The sequence below is a fragment of the Antennarius striatus genome, chromosome 17 (assembly GCF_040054535.1).
Source record: "Antennarius striatus isolate MH-2024 chromosome 17, ASM4005453v1, whole genome shotgun sequence".
Classification (NCBI taxonomy): domain Eukaryota; kingdom Metazoa; phylum Chordata; class Actinopteri; order Lophiiformes; family Antennariidae; genus Antennarius; species Antennarius striatus.
This window is the reverse complement of record NC_090792.1, coordinates 18,120,498-18,146,880: the sequence shown is the minus strand read 5'-3', so window position 1 is coordinate 18,146,880 and position 26,383 is coordinate 18,120,498. Positions and strand designations below refer to the sequence as shown.

Here is a 26,383-nt window from a genome sequence, read left to right as displayed (position 1 = left end):
AGCGAGGAGGGTGTTTGAAGTGTGTGTGATCAAACGGAGTGTATGCAGCACCAGCAGTCTGCTCCTGCAGACAGCCACACACTCCTCTTGTCGATTTGCTCCTCTTCCTCTCCTCCATCACCTTATTATTATTATTATTATTATTATTATTATCATTATTATTATTATTTGTTATTATTATTATTATTTATTATTTATTTATTTATTTATTTTTATTATTATTTCTGTGATCTGTATAGAAAACCCACATGACTGGAAACCCGTTGGCGAGTCTGCTGCTCCGTTAAGTTTCCTGAAAACCATCATTCAGACGGTTCCACTGAAGCAGAACCAGAACCAGAACCTGGATCCGGACACAACGTTAGCATCTGTTAGCTCCCAGATTAGCACGAGGAGTCAACCCCGACGCGGGTGCAATCTGAAGAGGAGACATTTAACCCATTTAAACCAGCTCCCCTCCTCTCTACTGATGATGTCACTCCCTCTAACGATGATGTAATTGCTCTCGTGGTGATGTAACCCGCCCTGACTGGCAACCTTCCTGCAATACACTCCTGAAACCCGTCCAGCTCCTGACACGTCCGCTTATCCAGTCGCAACTTCCTGTTTCCGTGCTCAGGTAAAGTGGATCACCTTGGCTCCAAAAGGGGGCGGGGCTACCTGTGTTCTACTTCCTGTTGATGCTCAAACCGACTCGACGGTTGTTTTTTAACCTCCTGTTGTTGTTGTTGTTGTTGTTGTTGTTTTTGGGGGTTTTTTTGGAACTCGTCTTCGTCTTCCAGAAAAAGAAGAAGCTCCTCGGAGCCACGATTTTCTTGTTAGGCTAATATAATTCACCACCTCCTTGCAGAAACTATAAATACCCCCCTGGTTTCTATCTGCCCCCCCATCCTGCCTCCTCCTCAGGTATTGGACGCTTCTTTGTCACCCACTGTGTCTTCGCTCCCACCGGGATCAGACACGCAGGAGATGTTTATTCAAGCAGGTTCTTCTGGTGCAACAGAGATGAAGGACGTCAGAACACCCCCCCACACACACACACTGCCCCCCCCCCAGTAATCAGCCATGAGAGGAGGAGGAGGCGTCAGGAGAATTATTTACCGCCGTTTGATTCCACTCTTCAAACTGGCGTAGGGATCTAGTTTTTTATTCCACACTCGACACCCCCCTGCCCCCCACCCCCCCACCAACATGACAAAGGGTCCCAATCAGTTGGCGGGCGACCCCACGCTCACGCAGGACATATTAAAACGAGGTGGACACAATGGAGGAGTAATCTTGCCCCCCACCCCCCCATCCCCCCGGGTGGGGGTGAAGGAGACCATCTCATCAGCGGAGGTATTCATTCCAGAAGAAGAGGGAAACTAATAAGGTTCTCACGTCGCCTCCTCAAAGGAGGGGGGGGGTGGAGGTGGGAGAAGGATGTGGGGGGGGGGGGCAGCTGCATCTTTCATTTAATTCATTTCTCCCTCCTTCCTTTTATTCATCAGGAACTTCTTATAGTCTGTTATTAAAAATCCAAGTTTGCAAATTGATAGTGGACCCCCCCACTCCCCCCCCCCACACACACACACAGATTTTTGTCTTCTTCTGTTCAGTTCTAAAGGAAAATCAATCAATAATCATTTTAAGAACAACACACGTCCATCGGCGGCGGCGCCTCATCGATATCTACAGATAGAAACCAATAAATCACATTTACCTCCATGTGACCTGAGGCTGCGCTCTGATTGGTCGCTTCAGGTTTTTAATCAGCATTGTCTGTATAGTTTCTGATTGAATGTGATTGGATGATTCTCTCTTGTGCATGCCCCCCCACCCCACCCCATCAGAGCTGCAGACCCAATCAGCTGATCAGGGGATCAAACAAAACCAGGATGCTAACGCGAAAGACGGTTGTGATGTCATCGATTGTCAGCCAATCAGAATCTGCTCCTCTAACGGCTTCAGGTCTGGATTACTATGGATCACTCTATTAAAGGACCTGCAGCAAGACCCACCCCCTGCCCCGCCTGCTGCCCCGCCCCCTGGCACTGGCCCCACCCTAAACCCAGGAAGTTGTCTCTCAAACGTCTCAGCGGTTATCGTCTTCAGCCTCCTCCGTCCATCATCACCATCACCATCATCATCATCATCATCTCCATCACCATCATCATCATCATCACCATCATCATCACCATCATCATCATCATCACCATCATCATCATCACCATCATAATCATCACCATCATCATCATCATGACCATCATCATCATCATCATGACCACCATTATCATCATCACCATCATCACCATCATCATCATCATCACCATTATCATCATCACCATCATCATCATCATGATCATCATCACCATTAGCATCATCACCATCATCATCATCACCATCATCACCATCATCATCATCATCATCATCACATCCTGATGGAAAATGCTGATGAGGAGGAGGAAGAGGAGGAGCGGGGGTGAACATTACGGATTCCGAGCTGCACCACCGGGGCCCGATGAGGCTGCAACAGTTGCCATCGCTCTCGGGGGCAGGATTGGGAACGTGTTGGGGGGGTGTGGGGGTATGTGGGGGGGGTCAGGTTCACCCCGCACGGAAATATTTTCAAGAATGATCTCTAAGACAAGAATTATGATTCTGAAGCGGCGCCGTGAGAAGAGGAGGAATGAAACCTTAATCCTGAAGAAATGAAACCACATGACGGCGACACCCCACCGCTAACGGTCACATGACCGGGGGTGAACTTTTACATGGAGGGCGGGGGCGAGGGGGGGTAACAGTCACATCAGCTTCATCTGATTCATTTGAGATCACCTGGAAGGTCAAAGGTCAGCTCCAGGGAACCACGGTGGTTGAGAACGTGGGACCGGGTGGGGACCGTCCCATAAGGAGGCGGGCTTTAATGGCTCCTCCCCCCCAACAGGAGCAGCGTCGACGCTTTGAACACACCGCCGTACGATCACGTAAGACACGGCACGAACACGCGACCCGGTGCATCGCAACACGTGTGTGTGTGTGTGTGTGTGTGTGTGTGTGTGTGTGTGTGTGGGGAGTGGGGGGTCCACTACAAGCAACACATGCTCACCACAACCCAGTGGGGAGGGGGGGGGGGTGAGGTGGAGGAATGGAAGGATTTGATCCAGGGGGCAGAATGGAGTCTGACAGCCTGTCAGTGGTTGGGGGGGTGGGGTGGGGGGGCATGTAAATGGGATGCAAACCTGCATGGTGGAGAAGAAGTGACAACATATCAGTGAACGCCACCAGGGGACACCGTGGACATCCTGTCCTGTAGACAGAGAAGCATCAACTGTCTGCAGGGGTGGGGGGGCAGAACGGAGGTGGGGGGGTCCTCAAAGACGAAAGAGGAGGGGGGATGAAAAGAAGAAAAGGAAGTCTTTTGAAGGATAAACTGTGGGATTAGATCAGGTTCGGCTTCTTGAGCCGTTTGTGTGTGTGTGTGTGTGTGTGTGTGTGTGTGTGTGTGTGTGTGTGTGTGTGTGTGTGTGTGTGTGTGTGTGTGTGTGTGTGTGTGTGTGTGTGTGTGTGTGTGTGTGTGAGAGAGGCTATTGGCTGCTGCAGGTGAACAAACGCTTCACTGGCTGATAGACATTAAAGTTAAATAACAGCAAACAAACAACAGGAAACAACAAGAATCAACAGGAAACAACAAGAATCAACAGGAAACAACAAGAATCAACAGGAAACGACAGGAAACAACAAGAATCAACAGGAAACCACAAGAATCAACAGGAAACGACAGGAAACAACAAGAATCAACAGGAAACTAAAGGAATCAACAGGAAGCAACAGTAAACGACAGCGAGCACTTCCACCTCCACCACAGGGAAGTGTTCATTTAATGTTTTATCACCATGACAACATCACATGTGGGTACAGAACCCTGGTTTGCAGTGACACGCCCCCTCCCACGGCTCTGATTGGTCTGGAGTGACGTGGACGTTTCTCCCTGGGAAACCAGGAAGTGTTGTTTTGTTTGTTTTTGTCTCTTTCCTTGTAAATAACTGAGGAACTATTTCTGCTAAATATCACATTCGTTGGTTTGCTAGCAGTAGCACGCTAACTGCTACATTCACTAGCTAACGTTAGCCGCGTTCTCCGGCTAACGCGGTGAACCTGAAACGATGTTTTCCAAACGGGATCAAACGGAGGCGACGAACAAACACGCAAACGTGACGCTTGTTTGTTGTTTGAGGCGCGACGCTAAATTATGCATGGCGCTCGCTAAACATTAACGCTGACCTTGCGCGGGACGTCCTCCCCCCAAAACCCCTCCCCCCTCCAAGCTGTTCTGTCGGGAACAAAAAGTTTTGATGCAGACGAGAAGACGCGACGCATCCTGATAGCGAGACAACGTGTGTGTGTGTGTGTGTGTGTGTGTGTGTGTGTGTGTTTGATGTTGTGTGATCAACACAGCTGTCGGTGTCGCCGCACAATCACTGCCGTCTGGATGAATCACCTTCCCACGTGCGCACAGGTGACCTTTCACACCTTCAGCTTTCCTTTTGCTTCTACCGTTTAGCACACAACGGCTAAAAAACAACAGTAAACAAACGGAGGTAAACAAACAACAGTAAACACAGCGGTAAACAAGTTTGGTTTGCTTGATGGAGACATTTTTGTTAGAAAAAGAGTTGTTTAGAGTTTCTGGTAACTAGTATATCACCAGATTTAAATATTAATAATTAATTACAAAATGAATATAATGTAAAAAAATAAATAATAATAAATAAAAATTCTTGAAAGTAAAATAATAAATTAAAAAATAAATAATAATAAATAATAAAAATTCTATTTAGTAACATAATAAATAAAAATACAAATAAAATATATGTAAAATAAAATAAAATACATTAAAAAATAACAAAATAAATTATATATATATATAAAAAAATTACAAAATAAATTAAATAATTCTGGATGAGGCTATACCAACTATATTAGCATAGCCTCAGCCACAGGTCATGTGTTCCCCTCTGACCAATCAGTTTCCATCATTAAAATAAATCCAACATAACTTCATTATTTTCCTCAAATTTGTGTCGTTTCCTCATAAAAATATGAAACCTGATGACCTGACCAGAGTTTATATGGTGTTTGGGCTCCCAGAAGACCCCTGGAGAACCAGTGTGTGTGTGTGTGTGTGTGTTTGGGGGAGGGGGGGGTGAGTTCCTAACTCCTCTTCCTCACTCCAGCCACTTTTCTCTCGTGTCGTTCTGCAGCGGTCGGACTTCAGACGCAGAACCGGCCTCAGATTGGAGTTGAGGGATGAGTGTTGTCAGCGGGACGCGTCGTGTGTGCGTGGCCCCTCGTCGGGGCCCCGGAGTTCGTCGCTTTAGCAGCGATGCATTTTTGATGTGTCCCCCTTTTCTGCTGCTTCCCACCGCCCTGACGGAGGAAGAGCGCCCCCAGCAACCGTCCCCACAGCTTAAATTTACCCAGTGACGTCTGCGCCGCAGAGGAATGTGTGTGTGTGTGTGTGTGGTGGTGGTGGGGGGATAGAGGGGGTAAAGGGGGGGGGGGCGAACAGAAAGACAGACGGAGACGGCGAGAAAATGTTCCCCCTCGCCTGTTAAATATTTGAGAAGCCTTATGTGGAGAAGAAGAAGTGATGCAGTCAGAGGAAGGCCTGTTAGCTCAGTGTGTGTGTGTGTGTGTGTGTGTGTGTGTGTGTGTGTGTGTGTGTGTGTGTGTGTGTGTGTGTGTGTGTGTGTGTATCAGATGCAGAGAGACTGGGCTGTTAGTTTGAACTAATTCAGCCATGAGCGAGTGAGAGGAGCAGATTCACTGTTTATTTATCTACCTACGGTGGGAGGGGGGAGAGACTGGGGGTGAGTGGGGGTGGGGTGGGTGGCAAATGGGGGTGGGGGTGGGGGGGGCAGCAGGTTGTCACAAACCATTAGACAAACTGGACCTGGATGCTCGGCCTCATGTCAATGAGGCCGCCTGAAGACGCCTGCACTGTGTGTGTGTGTGTGTGTGTGTGTGTGTGTGTGTGTGTGTGTGTGTGTGTGTTAGTTTGTGAATGTGGTTTCTGTGCAATTGAGAGAGGAATAATAGACATGATGTGTTTTCTGGCAGAAGCGGCTGAAATTAACCAGAAGAAAGGTAAAGGCTGTGTGTGTGTGTGTGTGTGTGTGTGTGTGTGTGTGTGTGTGTGTGTGTGTGTGTGTGTGTGTGTGTGTGTGTGTGTGTGTGTGTGTGTGTGTGAGGGAAACACGGGAGCGTAAATGTCTCGGTGCTGATGAGGAGGAGGCAGGATGCCCTCATTGTCTGACACAAAAGGAACCACACAACAAAATAGCCAGTGTGGAATCAGATATTAACACACATTGTGTGTGTGTGTGTGTGTGTGTGTGTGTGTGTGTTAATATGCGTGTGTGTGTGTGTGTGTGTTACCGTGTGTGTGCTGTAATAAAAAAACAGTCCAACAAATCGCTGCAGAAACCGAGAAAGAAAATCAGAGCAGCTGAAGACGAGTAGATCTTAGCTTTCAAGAATCTGAACACACACACACACACACACACACACACACACTCGCGCGCGCAAACGCACACACACACACACACACACACACACACTGCTGCAGAATCAGAATTACAGGTTGCATTCACACTCACACTAAAGTAACCTGGTTTCAGTGTGAATCCGGTTTGTACAATCCAGATCTAGAACACTTTCACACCTGATCGTGAGTCAAACCTGATCCCAATTCAGACCCGATCCGGAGTCAGACTTGATCCTAAGTCAGACCTGATCAATCAATCAATCAATCAATCAATCAGTCAATCAATCAATCAATCGATATCCACTCATATTGTCATGTTTTGCAGTGATGTTCAACATACAGTAAAGTTCTGGGCAGAGACCCCCCCCTCAGAGGGCCCCTCCGGTCACCTGTTTATCTGAACATCTGACAGGAAGCTTCCAGAAACCACAGAAGAAGAAACGCTGGGGGGGGGGTCCCTTTGCCTCTGATGGACACCCCCCCCCCCACCATCAGCACCACCCCCTCCATCAGGAGCAGGAACCAACAAACCAAATCTGGAGGAGCACCTGAGCCTGGGATCGAGACCCCCCCACTGGGACCCCCACCGGACACACACTCTTCTACTGTCACCTGTGTGAATGTGTGTGTGTCACAGTTTGTTCAGAACCCAAACAAAGACTTTAAATCACACACACACACACACACACACACACACACACACACACACACACACACACACACACACACACACACACACACACACACACTTGGACTCACTTGGGGTTGGAGCTGTTCCAGTAGACCGCGTGTCTGTCGAAGATGATCTTGTCCTCCGCCCCCCCGGACCCCCACCACAGGAGGAGCAGCAGCGCCTCCATCACCCCCCCGAGCCTCATGGTGACCTCCAGCCGGGATGCGCCTCTGCCTGGACCGCTGGGACCGCTGGGACCGGGGCTCTCTCTCTCTCTCTCTCTCTCTCTAAAAGTCTCTGAAACGGGTCGTGAACGGGTTCGGTTCGATCCGGTTCGGTTCGATCCGGTTCAGGTCATGCTGATCAAACCCGATCAGCAGCGGTGTGAACTTATCGATCAGCGCCTCCTCCGCAGGCTCCCAAACTTTTCTCCCATTACGCGCCAGAAAGGTGCGCCAAACCGGATTAAAATCCCCCTGAAATCCGGACTACACTCCCGGTCGGTTCCGGTCCGGGTTCGGGTCGCTCAGCGGACGACGAAGCGCGGATGAAGAAGAAGAAGAAGATGCTTCCATCGCTTGTTCACACACATCTGTGTTGCGCGCTCCTGTCGGAAGAAATAGATCCACACGGACTCCAAACTTGTGACCCGACGCGAGCAGAGGACACACACACCTGTCACGCAGACACACACACTCACGCAGACACACAACACGAGCTCCGGTAACTTCCCCCCCCCCCGGCCCGAAGCGCGTCACGCTGACAGCCGGGACGCCATCGATGATCGCGGCTTCAATCCGAACATGCTCCCGTGAAAACCCTCCACCGACGGCGGCGGCAGCTCTCACCGGCATCTGATGCGGTCCTCTCTCTCTCCCCCCCCCTCTCCCTCTCTCCCCCCCCCCCCCCACTTCGCTTTCTCCCCATGTGGGCGGGGCTTGCCTCTGCCGCCTCCCGGGGTCTCCGGTCCGGCGCGGACTCACCGCGTCCCGTCGCGGGAGCGCACGAGTCGCGCGTCAAGGTGACTTCCTGGACCAGAAGCTTTGATTGTGATTGGTGACGTCATCAGTCACCTGTCAGACCACGTGTTGGACCTCCTCAGGTTCCCCCCCCCCCCCCCGAGTGTCTCTGAGGTGAAGGTGACGGACGCGCGAAGGCGGCATCCTCCGGTCGGAGGCGTGTCTCACTGCGCATGCGCAGTAAATAATAAGAAATAAACAATTCACTCAGGATCAGTAAAGGTTTTTATTTCTCTTTCAGGGTCGAATCTGGTTCTCCCTTGGGAGGGGGGGAATTTGGGGTGGGGGCAACAACATGTCCAGAGGAGTCATCACTTTCGGGTTCGGTTTCAGGATCCCAGGTGTCCCACAAGTCTGCCCCGCCCACTTTACTAGAGGGGTGGAGCCTTTAGGATGCTGGCTATTGGAGAGTGGAGCCAGAGGAACTGGTGGAGGCCCCCCAGCAGTAGTGACGGGGTCTGTAGGGCCCAAAGACCAGAATCTTCTAGTCTAAGAAACCATTAAACTATTGCCAAAACTTTCTGCAGATCAGTGATTATGATTATTGATTAGGTTCCACTAATTGATTGGAATGGTACCCATTTGATCCAGGTGGAATAAAACCTCCAGACTCAGGTCGGTGTCGTTTCCATCCAGACAGTCTTCCGCTCCATCTTCTACGTCTGGGATGGTTTCTTCAAGCTGTCCTAGTTTTGGGTTTTGACCCGCTCTGCATGCAAAAAGTAACGTCTGTAATTCACGGACCCCCCCCCCACTCTACTCCACCCCCCCATAACCCAAATTCAGCTGCATGTTGTCCGCCACCCATGAATTATTCAGGCGTCTGTCTGAGGCGTGCATACGTGAACAGGTGGGTCGTCTCCTGCTGATGTTTAGAAAGAGTCCTTCAGAAACCAGAACCGAGTCTGCTGAGATGGTGGGGGGGGATTAGGGTTGGGGGGAGGGGGGTGATCCAGCATCTGGATGAATGGGGGTCAGAGAGTCCGACGCATTTCTGCTTAAAAGGAGGTTTAAGCTCAGTTTTCAGAGGCTAATTTGTCAGATAAGTGAAAGCCGGACCCGAGGGACGTTGTGTGTGTGTGTGTATGTGTTGAGGGGGGGGGGTCGTCTGATTAGAAGCAGTAAGAATGTAAATAAATGCTTCCAGATGTGCGAGCTGGGAGCCCCACGTGGCTTCATTTAGTCCTGAACACGAGCCAAGACCCCCAGGGGCCTCAAACTACAGGCCATCATCATCAGAGCTAAAGCAGAGTCTGAAAGACTTGGTTTTAGATTTCAATAATTTACTTTTCAAAAATTAATTTATTATCATAAATGTCCAGCTTTGACGTCAACGGCTCCCAGAATAAAAACGTGCTTTAAAAAGGAGTCCTCCTCTATCCCATCATGCATCTCTCTCCATCACTACGAGGCCTCAACTTGAACCCCGACATGCTGGCAGTGAAGGCGGGTCTGAGCTCTCAGAGCATCAAGGAGTCAGGTTTCCTGGGGGGTAAACGCGGTGTAAATAAACCCCCACAGAGGTGACTGTTCCAGCAGCTGAAATAAATTATCTTCCCGGCGTCCTTCAGGCGACTAAAGAGCAGAAACTCAGACGGCGTAGGAGAGCCTCTCCACAAACCGCTGGGATTAGGGCCCTAAATCCAGGCGACACCTCTGGACTCCTTTCTCCTCCTTCTCCCATTTGTCCTTCTCCGGAGAAGCGGAGCAGATGTGAGGTTAATCCTCTCCGCCGCGCCGGGGAAGCAGGAGAAAACGCCACGGAGCCACTCCAGATTAAGCCACTAACTATTGACACGGTGTGAGTGGCAGGTAAAGTCACCTCTGCGTGACGGCCAGCAAGGCCAGCGGAGAGCAACAGCTCCCCCTGGTGGAGAGATGGCGGGTGTGACGGCTCCTCCTCCCCCTACAGTGAGGACACCGGTGCCAAACGTGAACCCAGATGTGATCGATGGCTGCCCTCATTTAATGTTTTATTGGTTGTGATGTATTTTGGTTTCCATAGCAACCCTCATCTCAAGAGAAATCGGGAATAATTCAAAGAATCGTCGTCCGGAGCGATTGGGTTCACATCCCGAGTCTGAAATCTCGTCTAAAAAAGATCTGAGACAAGATCTTCTCTCATACTGATCACACGAGGTTTTCCAACAGGTTTCATCAGAGGATCAGCTGATCAGATGGGAGGAGCTGAAGATGGAAAAGCAGGAGCGTTCAAACAAACCCTCCAGCGGTCAACAGGCTGGGAAACCAGGAAATGTTAACGTCTCAAAAGCGAAAGATCACAGGACAGAAGACAGAAACCAACGATAACAGGAGGAACTAAAGGTTTATTGAAAGCAGAAAAGTATAGAAGGGACGGGGTGGGGGGGGCAGGGCGGGGGGCATACAGACAAACTAGTGTGTTCAGATTGTTTAATGTGTTACAAAAAAGGTTTGTAATCCAGCTCGGAGGAGCTCGACACGTCTGCGTTTATCAAAATATACATGTTCTGAAGGTAAAGTGGAAACAATCCAAATGATGTGGTACAAAAACATGAATATATACAACCATCAACCCCCCCACCCCCGCTTATAATAAAAAAAGAAAGAAATAATAGCATTAACAAACTGAAAAGGATTGGTCTGCGCATTGGATCATGGGGGAGACCGAGGCTTGTTGGGAATGTGAACGGGAGGGATCGGAGGTGGGTGGGTGGGGGGGGGGTCGGGAATCCTTTGGTCCTTAACAGCAGTAACCGTCTGCAGCTACATGAAGCTTGTTTAATCCATGCATAATAATCATCTTTACAAAAATAGAGACGAGCGTCTTGTCTGGTCCAAACCGACTGGAACGGGTGCGGCGAGGCACGGGAATGTGACGGCGTTTAAGACTGAGAGTGAGGAGAAAAAGTGCAGGAGAACCTGACATGGAGGGGGGGGGGCAAGGCATCCCACCCCCGTCGTCCTGGATTTAAGAGGAAAAAAAAAGAAAAGATAAACTGGGTTTTTTCCGACAGGTGGGGGTCACCTGAAGGCACCTGTAGAGCTGAAGGCCGCGCTACCGTACTGATGGAGTTTAACAGCATTAAAAGAACATAAAATACAGCCCCGGGGGGAGGAATGGTGGTGGTGGGGCGCTTAGAATAAACTGATAAATTTACCCCAGAAGAATGGAGACATCCAGATGCCACCATCAAACTAAACCCGCCCCCCCCTCCCCAGCACCGGGCGTGAACAGAACCGCCGCCTCTGGGCCGGCTAACGAAGAAACACGCCCACCCCCCGGCGGCTTCACTTCCCTACAAAGACCCTAATCTCCATCAGACACCTCCCACATAGTGACATCGTAAAGACGACGCCACGCTAACGCCAGGTAGCGCGGCCCCCCCCCTCTGCAGGCACGGCTGGTCGGACCCAGACGCTACGCGGCTATCCGTTAAGCTCACGAGTGATACATCTTTAAATGCTAAAAAAAAAAAAAAAAGATAAATGAATATACTTATATACGTGTCCACAAATACATAAACAAAAACATGGTTAAATGACGCCCCCCCCCCCCCCAGATGGGAGATGGTGATGGAGGCGCGACACGACACAGCTAACGGCGCTACATCACCTAGCGAACATCTCCGGCTTCTATCTGACCGACATTCATAGTTTCTACATACGTGACGGGAAACACGGATACTAGACAGGCTTGGGGGAGAAAGTGGGGGGGGGGTCAGGGACTGTTGCCCCCACCGTGGCGATGCTGGTTCGAATCAGAAGGCGTGAAATAAAGGCCCTGAAGCGGAGCCTGACGGGGGTAAAGTAAGGCACGAGGCTGCAGCTGAAGACACTGGTCAGCTTCAGATAGTGGTCGACGCCCCCCTCCCCCACCTACTCCCACCCCCACATCCTGAAGCACGATGGGCTAGGTGATCACTAAACAGATTCTGACTGGCCAAACTGGTTCAAAGTGGCGTTTGGAGAAGGCACACAGAGACACACCCACACGCGTGTGACGGGAGAAGGAATGCTGAGTCGTGTCGGGGCCACGCCCACAGCGGAGGGGCGTGGCTTTAGCCGGTGGGTCCGGAGCGACCCGTCAACAACTGACTGGCCCCACGTTACCTCTAAACAAAGACAAACATGTTTCAGTGCAGAAGGTCGCCTCGTCCCCAAAGAAAAATTTACTAAACCGATTTGAGATCGGGTTTCGGGTCCGACTCGATTCACTTCCTGGTTTCTGAGTCAGAACCTGATTGTTTGACGTCGTCGGGCCAATGGGAGATCAGATGTAGCTTCACCCGTTTATCAGACTCAGGAAGTAGAATCAACTCCGACCGAAACCCGAACCCCTCTAATAAAAAACAAAAACCACCAGGACTATAAAGGAAGCGACGTTCTACAGAGAACCAGAGCGTTAAACATGTGACAGTTTCCCCTGAACAGGAAGTTTCAGGTGGAAACGAGGGGGGAACCCAGAAAGGCACTCAGATGGTGGACTTGGAGAAGGACACTCGCAGGTGGTGGTTCTCGCCCAGGTCATGGTTGTGAAACTCGATCAGGCACTCGATGGCTTCCTCCACGGAGCCCATCTGGATCAGGGCCATCTTCCTGTCCTTCCTGTTGAAGCAACAAAGGGTTAAAACGTGACGTAGCATGATGGGTAGCGGCATTAGCACGGCGTTAGCACCGTTAACGGACTCACTGGAAGAACTTGAAGGCCTTGACCGTCGCTCCGCAGCTGGCGAACAGCCTCTGGAGGTCGTCCTCCACCACAGACGGCCTGACAAACAGGAAGTCATGTCAGCAACGTCAAACCCATCAGCCAATGAAACGGCTGCGTTTGATGACTCACGGGATGTTGGAGAGGTGGAGTGTTGCGGAGGGAGGGAAGATGTTGGAGTAGTTCTTGGAGCCGGGCTTCTTGAAGCGGTGCAGCGGGGAGTTGCTGTAGTCCTTGGTGAGGCCCTGGTCCTCGTGCCCCTCCCTGGGCAGCTGCACCGTGGTGTGTTTGGAGAACGCCACGCGCATGTCCCTGCCGTGGAGCCGCTGGCCATTCAGGTGGCTCATAGCTGGGGGAGCGACACACGCGGTTAGGACGTTTCTTTTGTTTCCTGGGCTTTATGAGCAACCAATCAGACGTTCCGTACCTAGCTGAGCCTGCGTGCCGTCGGACATCTGGATCAGAGCGTTCTCCTTCTTATTGAACAGGATCTTCACTCTCATCACATCGCCGTAAACACCTTGGGTGGGGGGGGGGAAGAGGAGTGGGGTCACAACACGGCAGAGACAAAACGGCAGCAGGAGGCACACAGCCAATCACAGCAAAGAAAACAATCCAATCAGAGATATTCAAACTGACGCTGAACGAACATTGGCTGATTAAAAGTTCGAGCTAACCCTGCATCAGCCCTCTGAGGTCACTGATGGTTGCTAACGGTAACAGGGGTGGGACTGATTCGATGAGTAGTGGAATGAGTCGTGTTCTGATCAGATTTGATGGATCTAGTACAGTGAAGTCTGATTTATTGCGAACGGAAGGCCTAGAGACATGCAGGAATGAACTAAACATGCACAAACCCACGCTACAGCAGCTAAGAGGTTAAAACGGTGACATCATCGAGGAGCAATTGACTCGCAATCACTAAAAATAAAATAAAATAAGGAGCAGCATTTCATCTAAAAACAAACCCGACAAATAAAATCTTATTAGCGTTCAATTTGGAACATGAACCTAAAAAGATTATGATTTGTGTTCTTCATCGAGAAAACTTTGAAAATTTAGAATAAAATGATCCAAACGTCTTTAAAAAGTCGGGTCTCTGCTGTTAAAAATGCATGAAATGCTGCAGCTTGATGTGGTCTCACCTTACTTCCTCACACAAACCCACAACAACCATAATCAGGTCATACAAACCCCCCTCCCAAAAAAAAACAACCAAACAACCGGCACCCCCACCCGCCGTGGTTGTGCAGTCTGATGACCAACCGTCAAAAATAAATAGATAAAAACAACCACAGCCAAACACATAAGACATGCCCACCTTGCCAGGTAACAGTAGTAATAAAAAAAGGATGAAAGGATGATAACGTACCGAAAAGAATAAAGAGGCAGTGTGGCGTAACGCTCTTTAGAGACAGCAGGGGGAGCAGCGGGGCAAGGGAACAGGGGACAGGGGAAAAGAGACGGAGCGGAGTGGAGGACAGTGGAGTGGAGTCGGGACATGTCCGCAGGCCACAGGCAGCGAGGTCCACAGGAAGGCCACAGTACCATGGAGGAAGGAGAGGAGATGAGGGACGAAGAGGATGAGAGGAGGAGGAGTGAAGGAGCATGAGGAGGGAAAGATGGAGGTGGAGGACAGAAAGGAACAGTTGAAGGATGATGAGTTTTTAATTTTGTGGGTGGTGTCCAAATTAGGGGGGGAGGGAAGGGGGGGGAGGTCAGGTAAGGTAGATGGAAAGAGGGGAGGATTGGGGCGTGCAGTCAGTTGGCAAGAGTTCAGGTGAGGGTGGGGAGGGAGGGGTTTAAAACAAAAAAAGAAAGAGGGGAGAGGGGGGACAGAGAAAGAAGAGAGAGAAAAAGGAAGTAAAAAAAACAAGGTCAGTATACACAAAGAAATGTAGTGCTTCAGACAGTAGAACTGGCTAAATTAAATGCACTGTCACTATGGGAACACTAGGAGAAAAAGAAGAGAAAAAGATTAACAATGAAATACAGAAAAAAAGGCAGAGACAATATGTACTTTTAATGACACGCTACGTTTGTGCAGATTAAAACAGTCTAGTCTGGTCCTGCTGGAGTAAATGTAGAGACTGACAGCAACAAATCAAAGTCATATTGTCTCTCCAACAACTCAGGAATGATTTCAACTAATGGACAAAAACAAGTAAGATAAAAAATGAAGATATGAGATGGTAAGTTTTTTAAAATAAAAAGGAGTTAGTGTTTTGAATAAACTTAAAAAATTCACAGTGAGCAAAAGTGGCAGGTCAGAAACGGCAGCAGGTTTTTTTGGTCGAAGAGAGGTCCTGAAAGAAGATGGGGGGGGGGTTCTCTGGAGTTGGATAAAGGGGGGTGGGGCGGCGCCGGAGGGACCATCATCCTCACGACAGACACGACACCTCACACGTCTGTGGGTCGGATGCCTTCTGGCGTACTGACCTGGGGGTTCAGATTGCTGACCAGTAAGACGTTGTGCCCCGCGGCGGGCGCCAGCCCCGACAGGCCGAGGCGGCTAGCGGCGGCGGCCGCTGCCGCCATGCCGCTGTGGCCCACGCTCAGGGAGGCGAGGGCGCTGGGGATACCAGGCACCGACAGACCTGAAGAAAAAACCCCACCGTTGTCAGATTCATGAGCATCCTCACATAAACACACGCCATTAGCATCGAGGCTAGCCAACACAGCAGCAAAGCGCTTGATAAAGTTACCCAGGGTTCCCTGCTGGACAGGAAACCGCGTACATATGCAATGACAGGGGTTCTCAAGACTAGAACGATTAATGTGAAAGTAATGAGAGGGACAGACCTGCGTAGGGACCTGCTGCCTGCTGGATGGCAAAGGTCGGGGGGAAGGCGTGGGCCCCCGCGTAGGGAGAGGCTGAGATTATACCCGGAGCAGCTGCGACAAGAAGAGGAGGTTAAAACGAGAATATATTCTCCATCATATCACTGCCTGCATTATTTTTTAATTATTTAGCTTCTTTCCCCCCCCCCAAACATGTTATTATAAGACTTCACACCTCCATCACATTTGCAACATCATCAACATCTGAAAAAAAAAAGGAGGAGCCCTTCAACAGACAAGTGTTTACCCAAAAATTAATTAGTTTGTCTCAGACACGTTAACGGTTTCACATCCCAGCTTAATGTTATCCCTTCCAAGCAGAAAAAAACGTCTTTGATTTTATTAATCCATGTTTCTGATGTTAAATTAAAAAAAACAAAACTTTTCTATATAATCCCTGATGTGTCCAGAATTGTTCGGTGCTCCTTATCATCATTGTTTTCTTCGCTTCGGATAAAGCCCCTTTGTTTTGAGATTGAGAATTCTCATTAATGTCGACTTTTTTTTCTTTCTTTCAGTTTGAAGCCATGTTTCAGAAGAGAGTCTCATGCTTATGATTGTGGAATTTTATCAACACTGCAGGTGGTCTCCTACCTCCAGATGGCAGTGGATAACATGTTAAAATCTGGTACGGATCTATACTCAGATCTGAGTTGAGAAATCACCTGTTGCTCCACAGTCTGAGTCAGCGTTGTTCTCAGTTCCCTCTCCACGTCCCCTGGCCCCAGCATGTGCGTTCGTACGAGGTTTGGTTTTAATGCCAGACATGACCACATTAGCCATGTGAATGCTTAGCTCCAAATCATTTCATTTCTGCCATGGCATCCCGCATCGTCTTAAGTTCCTTCTTTAACTCTTCTATAGAAGAGGAGATACAGTCTGATGTGTTCAAGCTCCTCCACTTCTCCGTCTCCTTGTGTCATTTTTATTATTACTGAGTTAGTGAGAATCAGTGAGAATTTAAGAGACAACAGGAGACAGAAGGTCTGCTCCCGCTGAAAGCTGGAAGTGTAACACGGTTTGTGTTCCAGGACCACCCGCGAAAGGTGAAAATCCACAATATAACGACCAAATATTTTTTTAACTAACTACCTAAATATTATATTTATTCATGTTAATCTAATTATATAAATATTAGATTTACAATTTATGTAAATGTATTATTTATTTTAATATTTTAGTAAATTTTTAAATAATCACATAAATAAAAATAATTATATTTCTTAACCTTTATGAACCCTCCCCATACAGATATTAAACCAGCAGCACATTTTGGAGCCCTGGCAGGGGTTTCACACGCACAGAAAAGTAAACTGGCAGGAGGAACCATGAGTCTTAGAACACAGTTCACACACGGATGCCGTCGGCCAATAGCATGCACGTATGGTGTCACGTGACTACAGCTCATGGGAGACACTTCCTCCTTGTCCTCGATGAGATGAAACTTCAACTTCCCGCGCCGTGTCGCCTCTCGCGGATTTGGGAAATTTGCATTTATATATAATTTGAAAAACTTGTCATGTAGTGAAAAAGCAAATCTTGAAGTGTGGATAAATGAGGAAATACTGTATTTATGGTGTAGACACAGTCAGAACCGTGACGACTCACCGAAAGCAGCAGCCGCCATGGTCTGGGGGTCAATGGAGGGCTGGGAGTCAGCGGTAGGGAGGTCGGGCCGGGTGTAATCTCTGCTCTTGTCGTTGTTGTACTTCACATTGAGGCTGGTGAGCTTGGAGAAGCTGATCCTCAGGGTGCAACAGGCGTTGTAGATGTTCTGTCCGTCCAGAGACTGAGACAGATTTATAAAAACGTTTTTTAAAAACACATGCAGCTCCCGGTCGGTTATATTCAATCCTAGCGCTCCGGCTGACGTGTCACAGGATTACCCAGTTGTCTTAAGCCAAGTCTGAAGCGTTACCCGAACAGCAGCTGAACCACTCTTACCACTTTGGCGTGCTGAGCCGTCATCCCGTCAGCGTACTGGATCAGAGCCTGGAACTGGTTGTTCTTGGTGAAGGTGATGATCTTCAGCACGGTGCCGAATTTAGAGAAAATCTGCAGAAACGGTCGCATTTAATCTCAGAGGGTGGAAAGAGGGGAGGACGTAACACGTGTGGGGACCAACTGGACGTACCTGGTGGAGGACGTCGAGGGTGACGGGGTAGAACAGGTTCTCCACGATCACCCTGAGGACGGGGCTCTGGGCCGCCCCTCCGATGCTGCTGGCGTCTGTGGCGATGGTCATGCCTCCGAGCCCGTCTCCACGCAGCGCGTTGACAGCCTGCAGAGCTGCCTGGGCCCGCTAATGCACAGCAACACGTTAGCATGGAAATAAAAGTGTGAATTACGATGGAGTCGACTGTGGCTAGCAGCCCTTACCACTTGGTTGGGGGAGTTGTCTGTCTTGAGCTCCTTATGGGTGGAGTACTGCATGTAGACGGGGTGGTTTCTGATGACGGGCGTGACGGAAGAGTAGTAGCCCACCATCGACTGCGCACACTCCTCGCTGTTCAGCTCCAAGAACGCCTGCAGTGACAGAAAAACGTCCACCTGATTCCCCGTCATTCAACGAGACGCTGCCTTCAGGTGTCGTTCAGGGTAACGGAGCGCGGTGCGTTTGAGTGCATCAGAACAAACATTCTCTGTTCCCACTACGCATCAGTGAGCATTCCTTATAAATGCAGACATCTCACTGGGTTTTCGCCCTGCTAACCCTGACAGACGGGTCACTGTCGGGATCTACAGGTCGGGACAGGGGTGGGAAGCTGAGGTCCCACCCAGGATTCCAGACCTACAGGTTTGGTGAGCAGACCCGCACCCGTCGGTCTTTACCTGGTTCTTTCCTTTCAGCATCAGCAGATTGGTGACCTTCCCAAAAGGCAGTCCCAGTCCGATCACCTCCGCCTCGTTGATGTCATTGGGTAGCTTGCGTACGTGGACCACGCGCGATGGGACACCAGGACTGCGGACATCACCTTTGAATTTTTTAGTGTCGTTGCCATTGGCTGCAGGGGGGGGGGGGGGGGATAGAACAGAACACATGAGCAGATAGAATCAGGGAGGGGACAGAGGACTCTGGCTGGACCTGAATAATGAATTGAGAGTCATGGCAACGCAAAACAAACAAACACAACAAGCACTTCCATAAGAAAAGGATTCGCCCATCCATAGCAACCCCCCCCCCTACCTGAGTTCATGATATAGGGCCCGTTGGATATGCAGGAAGAAAAGAGTTCGTCGGATCCCCTCTGCAGAGGAAGAGAGAACAATGGTTCACTTCAGCGCTTTCACCAATGAGGGCACAGCCTGGCAGGTGGAGAGCGCGGCGCTCATATTACCGAACCACAGCGAGATAAAGCAGGAAGTAATCCGATAACCAGAGGAGGAGTGAACAAACACGCCTGAGATGAACTCCTCCGCCTCATCGGAGCTTGTCGGCAGGGAGGAGTAACTTCATCACCATCACGTCGTCTTACAGAATTCACTAAGCAGTCTTACTGTTGTTACAAAACATGTATTAGCCACTGATTACACTCAGTGTGGTATTTGGGGCGGTAAACAGGAATATTCAGCTCATCAGGAGGATGTATAACATCCCCTCCAGCAGCTATAGAGTGCTGCTTCAGAGCGGTGCATGTGTTTGTGAGAGATGAAGTCTAGCAAGTCACAAGAAGAGGCTCAGCAGCTCAGCGCCACAAAGACGGTTCTGTCCCGGCTCAGACTGGAGGCATTGTTACGTGGCAGCTCACATATGGAGCCCTGAAGAGCCTCGCAGCTCTTTAGGAACCAGTCAAGCAGGTTTACTAGCATTCTTCTCCACCCTTTAAATCCTGTCTTTGTAATGGGCAAGGTGCTGGGGGGTGGGGAGAGTCCAGTCAGATGTTAAATTTGTGCGGAACAGGCGGGAATCAGGTGATTTTGGGGGGGGGGGTTAGAGTAAATACCTCCTCAGTATTTACTCTAACAGATGGTTTGGTTGAGTTGTTGTATCTCCAGTCATCAACATAAACAGGAAACATTCCTCTTTTCTTTCAGGCTTCAGGATCAGAGGCCAACGTTCAAATATTTCTTATGGAAACAGAAAAAGCAAACGACACAAAAAAAAAAACTATCCTGAGATTAATAAGAAGGACAAAAAAAGAATCTCAAGTCCCTTAATCAACGAGACGCTTATCACCTTCATTTACTTTCTGCTGAAACATCATGTTTAACCAGGGCTTTGAACAGAATTTTTTGCCAATTGGCTTGTAAATATAAATAGCTAGGTAGCTTCGGGACTTTTAAAATTGAAGAGTCTGGGGAACTTGGCTCTGAAGATGGCGGCAGCCAATCAGTTAATGTCTAAATCAAACATTTTTTTAGATTGACAGACTGCAGTGTGGACCTGTTATGAATGTAAGCCAGATTGGGAGACTGACTTAATTGACTGCTCGTGATCTGCCTCAACTTCTCTGCACTCTCATCACACATTGAGTGAATGACAGGAAGTGAAACATGCAGATATTTTTTTTCCAAGAACGAAAAAAAAAGTTAAATGGTTGTTATTCATTTGAATAACTGATTATGTTCCAGAACATAAAAAAAAATATAGAGTTTCTGGTTTTTGTTTCACGAACCGGTTCACAGCCCTGTGTTTCACAAAGCTACACATTTCCTTCTGTACATTTCTGACATCTGATTTTCTAATGTTTAAAATATCCAGCAAACAGAAAGACAAAGACGCAATTTCCAAAATATAATTTGATTAAAGGAGCGGCGGTCGGATCCAGACCGTGTTAACTTAAGGAAGTGGCTCCAGCCTGACTCCATTGTTGCTGAAGGGTGCAACATCACAGTATCTGTCAGCAGACCAACTCCAAACAGGAAGGAGGTGAGGGAGGCCCCGTTTCCAGTGTTTCGCTTAACTTCCTCCAAAAGACCGATGGTTACTGTTCTAGCCCTGTCACCCCCTCCCCCAAATTTCTAATACTAACCAGAGCAAAGCCGCGCTGAAGACGGAGGACTGAAGATGTGACCCAGAAAACCATCCGTGCCTTTATATATAAATGCTTTAACGGCTGCTTTCGACACAGGGATCAAATTTTTTCCATCACAAATCAAAACAAAAGCAATAAATATTGAAACGACAAACCCAAGGGGGAAACAATGGAACGTCTGTCATCTTGTTTGACTACATTAACAGTATAAAACGCAAGCATGCGGAACATTAGTTCGTGGTCTGTCACACCAGGTGTGTATGGCACCAAAGAAGAAGAAGAAGAGGGAACAGACACTAATTTGTCAGTTGAGGAGCAGAACTGTAAACCTGAGCGCTGCTGCCTGCAGGCGACCTTTTCCGACTCCGCTGGAGGAACGATGGGGGGGGTTGGTAATCACCGGGGACAAAGCACAAAGGAGGGGAGCACAGGTACAGACATGTTTGCTCGCTCTGTTCGGCCTCTACCAAAGGGAGGGGGCGGGGGAGTGGTGCCTCACTCTAGGGGGGTAAGGGGGGGACGGTGGAGGAAGGAGATCGGAATGCGACCGCGGAATGCCTGACTCTACCAGATGGGATAATTACAGATTCCAGAAAGGCAGCTCTCCATAACTCAGCAGCATTGTTAGAGCCTTCAGGAAACTTCAACAGGAGAGCAGAACGAGGGGTGTGGGGGGGGGGCTGAATCACCGGATCGATCCACCCCCATCAGCTCACCTACAGTTGGTATGACGAAACACCCGCTGGAGTGAATGGAGGGTGTGTATCACAAGGCTTGTTTAAACACAGTAAAAGACCTTTGCCCGGCAGGAAGAGCATTCAATTACTCCTCCTTCATCCGCTGCCTAAACAGGCAGTTTTATTATGCGAGTTTAAAACCAGCAGTCTGCCCAAAAAACACGTTCCTACTTCAAACTAATGTAGAAACACTAAACAAACATCAACAACAAGAGATAATGGCTTCTTCTGTTAGATGAGCGAACAACAGTCAACAAATTTTAACTATAAAAGCAGTTTTCTAAGAATTACAACAATAAATGTCGAGCAGCAGGCTGCTTACTTTACATTCCAGTGAAGGAACAGACCATTACGGACAGAACGCGCACACACGCACACACACATACACCAAAACAGGAAGTTCCAACTCCCAACCAGAAAGAACGCATAAAGCCACACCTCAAGATGATCTATCGTAATTAAATCGTGGAGTAATGCGTGCACAAAGTCACTGACCGCTCGGGAATCTTCCTAAAGGCGAGCGAGTCTGCAGCTGCAAACTCATTACGAGCAGAACCGTCTTTCCACAGCAGCTCTGTAATTAGAGAGGAAGCGCATCCAGCTGACACGCTGTTTTACGTCCCAAACGACGCCACGGATACACGCCGCCAATCAGACCTGAAAAAACGTACGCCATCGCAAAAATCCTAACTAGAAATGCGAATACGAAAGAAAACATGTTTGGATTTAGAAGTTAATGACAGATGAAAAGTGCGTGTTTATGAATATAAAACAGGCTCGATCTTGAGGTGGCAGATAGTTTTCAGTGTATTACATGTAAAAGTACAGTATGCATACAAAACAACACGTGTGTAGTCATGGCAACAAAGCTACAGGCCATGAAGTGAAGAAGGAAAACTGGCCTACCTTTGTGCCAACTGATATGTCATGGACACCGCTGTGAAAGAAACACAAGTCATATTAAACAACAAGAACGGGAACACATGACAACACGAACACAAAGCGGACTTCCTGGTTCAGATTTAAATAAAAACACGATAATAAACACACAAGATACTCACTCGATTTCAGGGACGTAGCCGGATCCCAGAGGGTACAAGTCAGCGTCTAGGCGGCTGGATGGGGATAAAACAAGCATCTAATTACCATCATGTGTTCGCAGCCCCAGCGCCACGTTCAGAAAAAACAAGTTCCGCGTCGAATTCAAGTGAAAAGACCCGAAACAAAAAGATTCCGACTCGGTTCCGATTAACCTCCGCTTGATTTAACATGAAACTATCAGGCCAGACATCTTCAACATGGCTCTCCGCTCGCAAATGAATGCGGAAATGAGACACGTTGCTTTAGCTAGCGGTGAAGTTAACCAAAGTTAGCTTAGCAGCGTCCAACGGAAAATGAAGGCTAACGTATTATGATATTAAATTTTTTTTTAATAATAAACTCAAAGCTAATTAAGTTACGTTTTTCTATCTTGGGTTAAAAGCAAACGACAAAACACGTCGCTTCCAGCGACGGCTAACAGCTGCTAACCCTGGTTAGCATTCGCTCCTGCTAACTGTTGCATGCTTTGATGATGAGGGAGAGAGAGAGAGAAAAAAAACAGTTTCAAAACTTTGCGGATCCGAGCGACGAAAAGAATCCGCCACCGGAAGTGGAATGTTTTAATAAGCGACTTAAACGCGAGGAAAAATCATTCCTAGATCGATTCGGGTGATTATATTAGTCTTGAGAGTCGTTCTTAAAAACACTTACCCGTCCATTGCACAAGAAAAAAACCGCAGGTCTGAAGCGAAGGTAGGGCGGCACACTCGCTTGATTTTCTTACAAAATGGCTGAACGGGACGGAGGCGCGCGCTGATTAGTCCACAAGCCGTCACGCACCAATGAGAGGCAGGAACCAACCCCTACGGGAGATCTGATTGGACAAAGCAGTTGTCAATCCAGGAAGTAGACTTCCGCGGCAAATTTCCAGTACAGGATCATAAGTAGTGAAATGTTGGAGGTTGTTTGCGCAAGTATAGTTTCTATACGGCTTTTTCACCGTAAATACAGCAGCGTTTATAAATAAAGTGCAGCTCAAACTGCTTGCTTTTTGAATAAGTAGACAGAGAAGCTACATCTATTTTTTGACACAATTAAAAGACGTGTTAAAAATAGATTTTTAACAGTTCTCAAACAGAATAAAGTAGTCCGGTTAGCCTCATTAACAAAGATTAAAGCATGGATTTAAGTATAAGATAATGAAATATTTTAACTCGAGATTTGTTCTGGTGAGCTCCATTGCTGATTAAAATTTTTTGTGTCTGTCTGATTTGTGTTATCTTCAGTTTTCAAAAGTTCTGGATCCCCTATGGAAGCCAGGGAAGACTTTAGACTCTCTGATGATCCAAATCTTCATGAACAGTGTCTCTAGGTCTTCTAGAGATACTTTAGATGATGTGATGCTGCAAAACTGATGTAGATCCAGATTCTAGCTTCTGGTTCCTGAGGAATCTTATCACCTTCCTCTCGGACAACTGCCTCCAGTTCTGGAATATGCCTGTTTTTTCCTGCTGCAGCCGCCTTCTTTAGATCCCTCCAGAGCTTTTCTATGGGTTCCAGTCAGGCGACTGTGACAACCTCTAGAATGATAGAGGACTTCTTCTGGAACAGGGCCTTGGTGGACTCTGAAGACTGCAGGTTTGTAGTGAACCAGGGAAGCAAGAGGTCCAGAAGGTCCAGTTTGGTTCCATTGTTCAAGAGAACAGCATCCCAAACTTTCTGGGTCTGATCTAGATGGTTCTAAACTGCTGGAGCTTTTATTCTGGGTCAGCAGGGGTGAACATCTGGAGCTGACGGAGATCTAGACCTGATCAGAACAACCTTCAGGACTCCAAAGGTAAAGTAAGACAATGAAAGTCAGCTCAGTGTTGGAACTACAGTACTGGTCTGTTCGTGATGATGATGATGATGATGATTAGGAGATTAAATCACATTGAGATTCCGGTTTGTTGTACTAACCTATTTAATTTGTTGTGTATTATCTGGTTGTCAAAAGCTGATCAATAGTTTGCCGATAAACTTATTTACACCAGAAGAATAAATGACTTCCTCCATCCGTGAAGTCCATCTAGCAGCCGTTTGCCCTCTAGTGGCGACTTCTAGGTACTGCAGCCCATCCATTCCCAAAGACGAGCTTCTTGAGTGTTCGGTATTCACTGAATCTGTTGTCTTGGTTACGCTCTAGCTATTAACATCCCATCTTAACGAGAGTCAGCTCAACTCTATATTATTTCATAGGGTATTAATCTATTTGCATTCGTTGTATAATTAATTGGGTTTTGTGGCGCATGTTTCCCTGCAGATGGGCGTCTCGCTCCCATCTGCGACTCCAGACGGCAGAACAAACATTCTTCATTCATTCTTTTGGTAAACAAACAGTATTTTTATTCAAGATTAAACATTTAGACGACCATAGAATAGATGAACAGGCATTGGTTTAACACAAGGTTGCTTTTTTCTGCTGCTGTCCTGGAGACCCAAGCAAGCAAAGCTTCGTTGTACACAGATGTCTGAATGCCGTACATTAACATAAAGTCCTGTGTGATGTTTGTAACCCAGTGAAACCTGTGGTGACTCCTTCTAAGACACCGACTACAGTCTGGGTGAAGACGTCAGGCGTGAGGCTCCAGGGTTTCCAGCAGGAAAGCCGCTCCTAGAAACGGCAGCAGACAAAGTCCAACCAACTGAACCTGACAAAGGCACCAACAACACACAGACGTAGTCATCGTTTCTTTTCTTTTTTATAAAATACACACAGCAAATACAACATACAGCCCTGCAAAGAGGCTGTAAGAAAAACAAACAAACACATTTGTACAATTGCAGTGGAACTGTACATATGGAAAGCCTGTTAGTCTCCCCGTGGGACATAGGGAGGACGGTCCGTCTGGTGGTGAAGGCAGGCGGGACGTAACAGAACGCAACTGCTACTGGAGGCTGGAGGACGCAACTAGTGTCTGCAAGGAGGGAGCAGATTCCCATGATCCCTCCCCCAACCGGTGATGAGAGTACAACAGGGTGGAAGAGGTGGATGTCGGACGAGACTCAGGATTAGCACCAGAGGGTTTTGAATTGCTCGTCTCCGAGGATGCCGGAATGGCGATGTGTGTGGGCAGAGACCCGAGGAACCCAGACCGGATGGGTCTAAATGTGGGCCTTGAAGTGTATTTGAACTCTGATTGGTCTATTAACTCCCAGATTTAATCAAGAACTTTTGATTGGAAACCTTGAACACATCTTAGAGGAACTTCGAGCTACAGATTCGTCAAACAGGACCCAGACAGACGCCGCCGACCTTCTTGGTGGAGCAAACAGTTCGAGTATCATCAGAATTTTTTTGGTTCATAAAGAGACAAAAGGCTCTTCTGTCTCTGACTTTAAGATGAGCGATCCCACCTCTGCTCATCATGGTAGAATGAATCCAAAGCTAACATGATAGCGGATTTAATAAAGACCCAACAAGTGACAAGACAGTTGCAAGGCTTCATGCAGTGCTACCTCATAAGAATTACATCGACTCTACTGAATTTAAGCATTTGGTTCGCCGTGATCATATCCATCCTATTTAAAAATACAAAAAGCTGTGTGTACATGTGTCACATATAGTATCTATGAGAGGCTAACGCGGCTACCACACCAGTTAGCCTCTTTGTCAATCAATAACGTGATTTTTTTACTGATGCAAGGACTAAAGATATGAGCACAGACATGTGTAATGACTGCAAATCTGGTACGAGCTTTAACATGCACTAAATGATTAGAGGTGATCTAAAGAACCCAAAATAATAAATACGTTGTATAAAACATAATTTCATATCAATATATTAAAATACTATTTAAAATAATATCTTGGACAATATTGCAATATGAAATCGAC

At 48.0% G+C, this 26,383-nt stretch overlaps 2 protein-coding genes across 2 annotated transcripts in view; both read right to left on the bottom strand.

Moving 5' to 3' along the window:
- The window catches only part of LOC137611279 (ephrin-A2-like), a 52,075-nt gene extending 44,060 nt beyond the window's left edge, over positions 1-8,015 (bottom strand). The window contains exon 1 of the mRNA XM_068339384.1: positions 7,289-8,015. Within this exon, the coding sequence (XP_068195485.1) occupies positions 7,289-7,407 (119 nt within the window). The 5' untranslated portion in view covers positions 7,408-8,015. The remainder of the gene's footprint in view (positions 1-7,288) is intronic.
- A 2,604-nt stretch (positions 8,016-10,619) lies between these two features.
- Positions 10,620-23,289, bottom strand: ptbp1a (polypyrimidine tract binding protein 1a). Its single transcript, XM_068338288.1, has 16 exons — positions 23,218-23,289; positions 22,527-22,580; positions 22,372-22,402; positions 18,940-19,000; positions 18,585-18,757; positions 18,132-18,278; positions 17,887-18,054; positions 17,697-17,807; positions 17,361-17,541; positions 15,714-15,806; positions 15,351-15,508; positions 14,284-14,317; positions 13,339-13,431; positions 13,044-13,260; positions 12,894-12,971; positions 10,620-12,808 (listed from the first exon to the last, which is right to left on the bottom strand). The coding sequence occupies exons 1-16, from the start codon at positions 23,223-23,225 to the stop codon at positions 12,676-12,678; spliced, it is 1,740 nt and encodes a 579-aa protein (XP_068194389.1). The 5' UTR covers positions 23,226-23,289; the 3' UTR covers positions 10,620-12,675.
- Positions 23,290-26,383: the final 3,094 nt, after the last annotated feature.

Bases quoted from the DNA above. Each gene is read 5' to 3' on its own strand.
- ptbp1a (XM_068338288.1), bottom strand. The intron at 19,001-22,371 runs GTAGGCCAGTTT...CTTCCTCTGCAG, and splicing joins ACATATCAGTTGGCACAAAG to AGGGGATCCGACGAACTCTT. The intron at 18,279-18,584 runs GTAAAGACCGAC...CTGTCACTGCAG, and splicing joins TGCTGAAAGGAAAGAACCAG to GCGTTCTTGGAGCTGAACAG.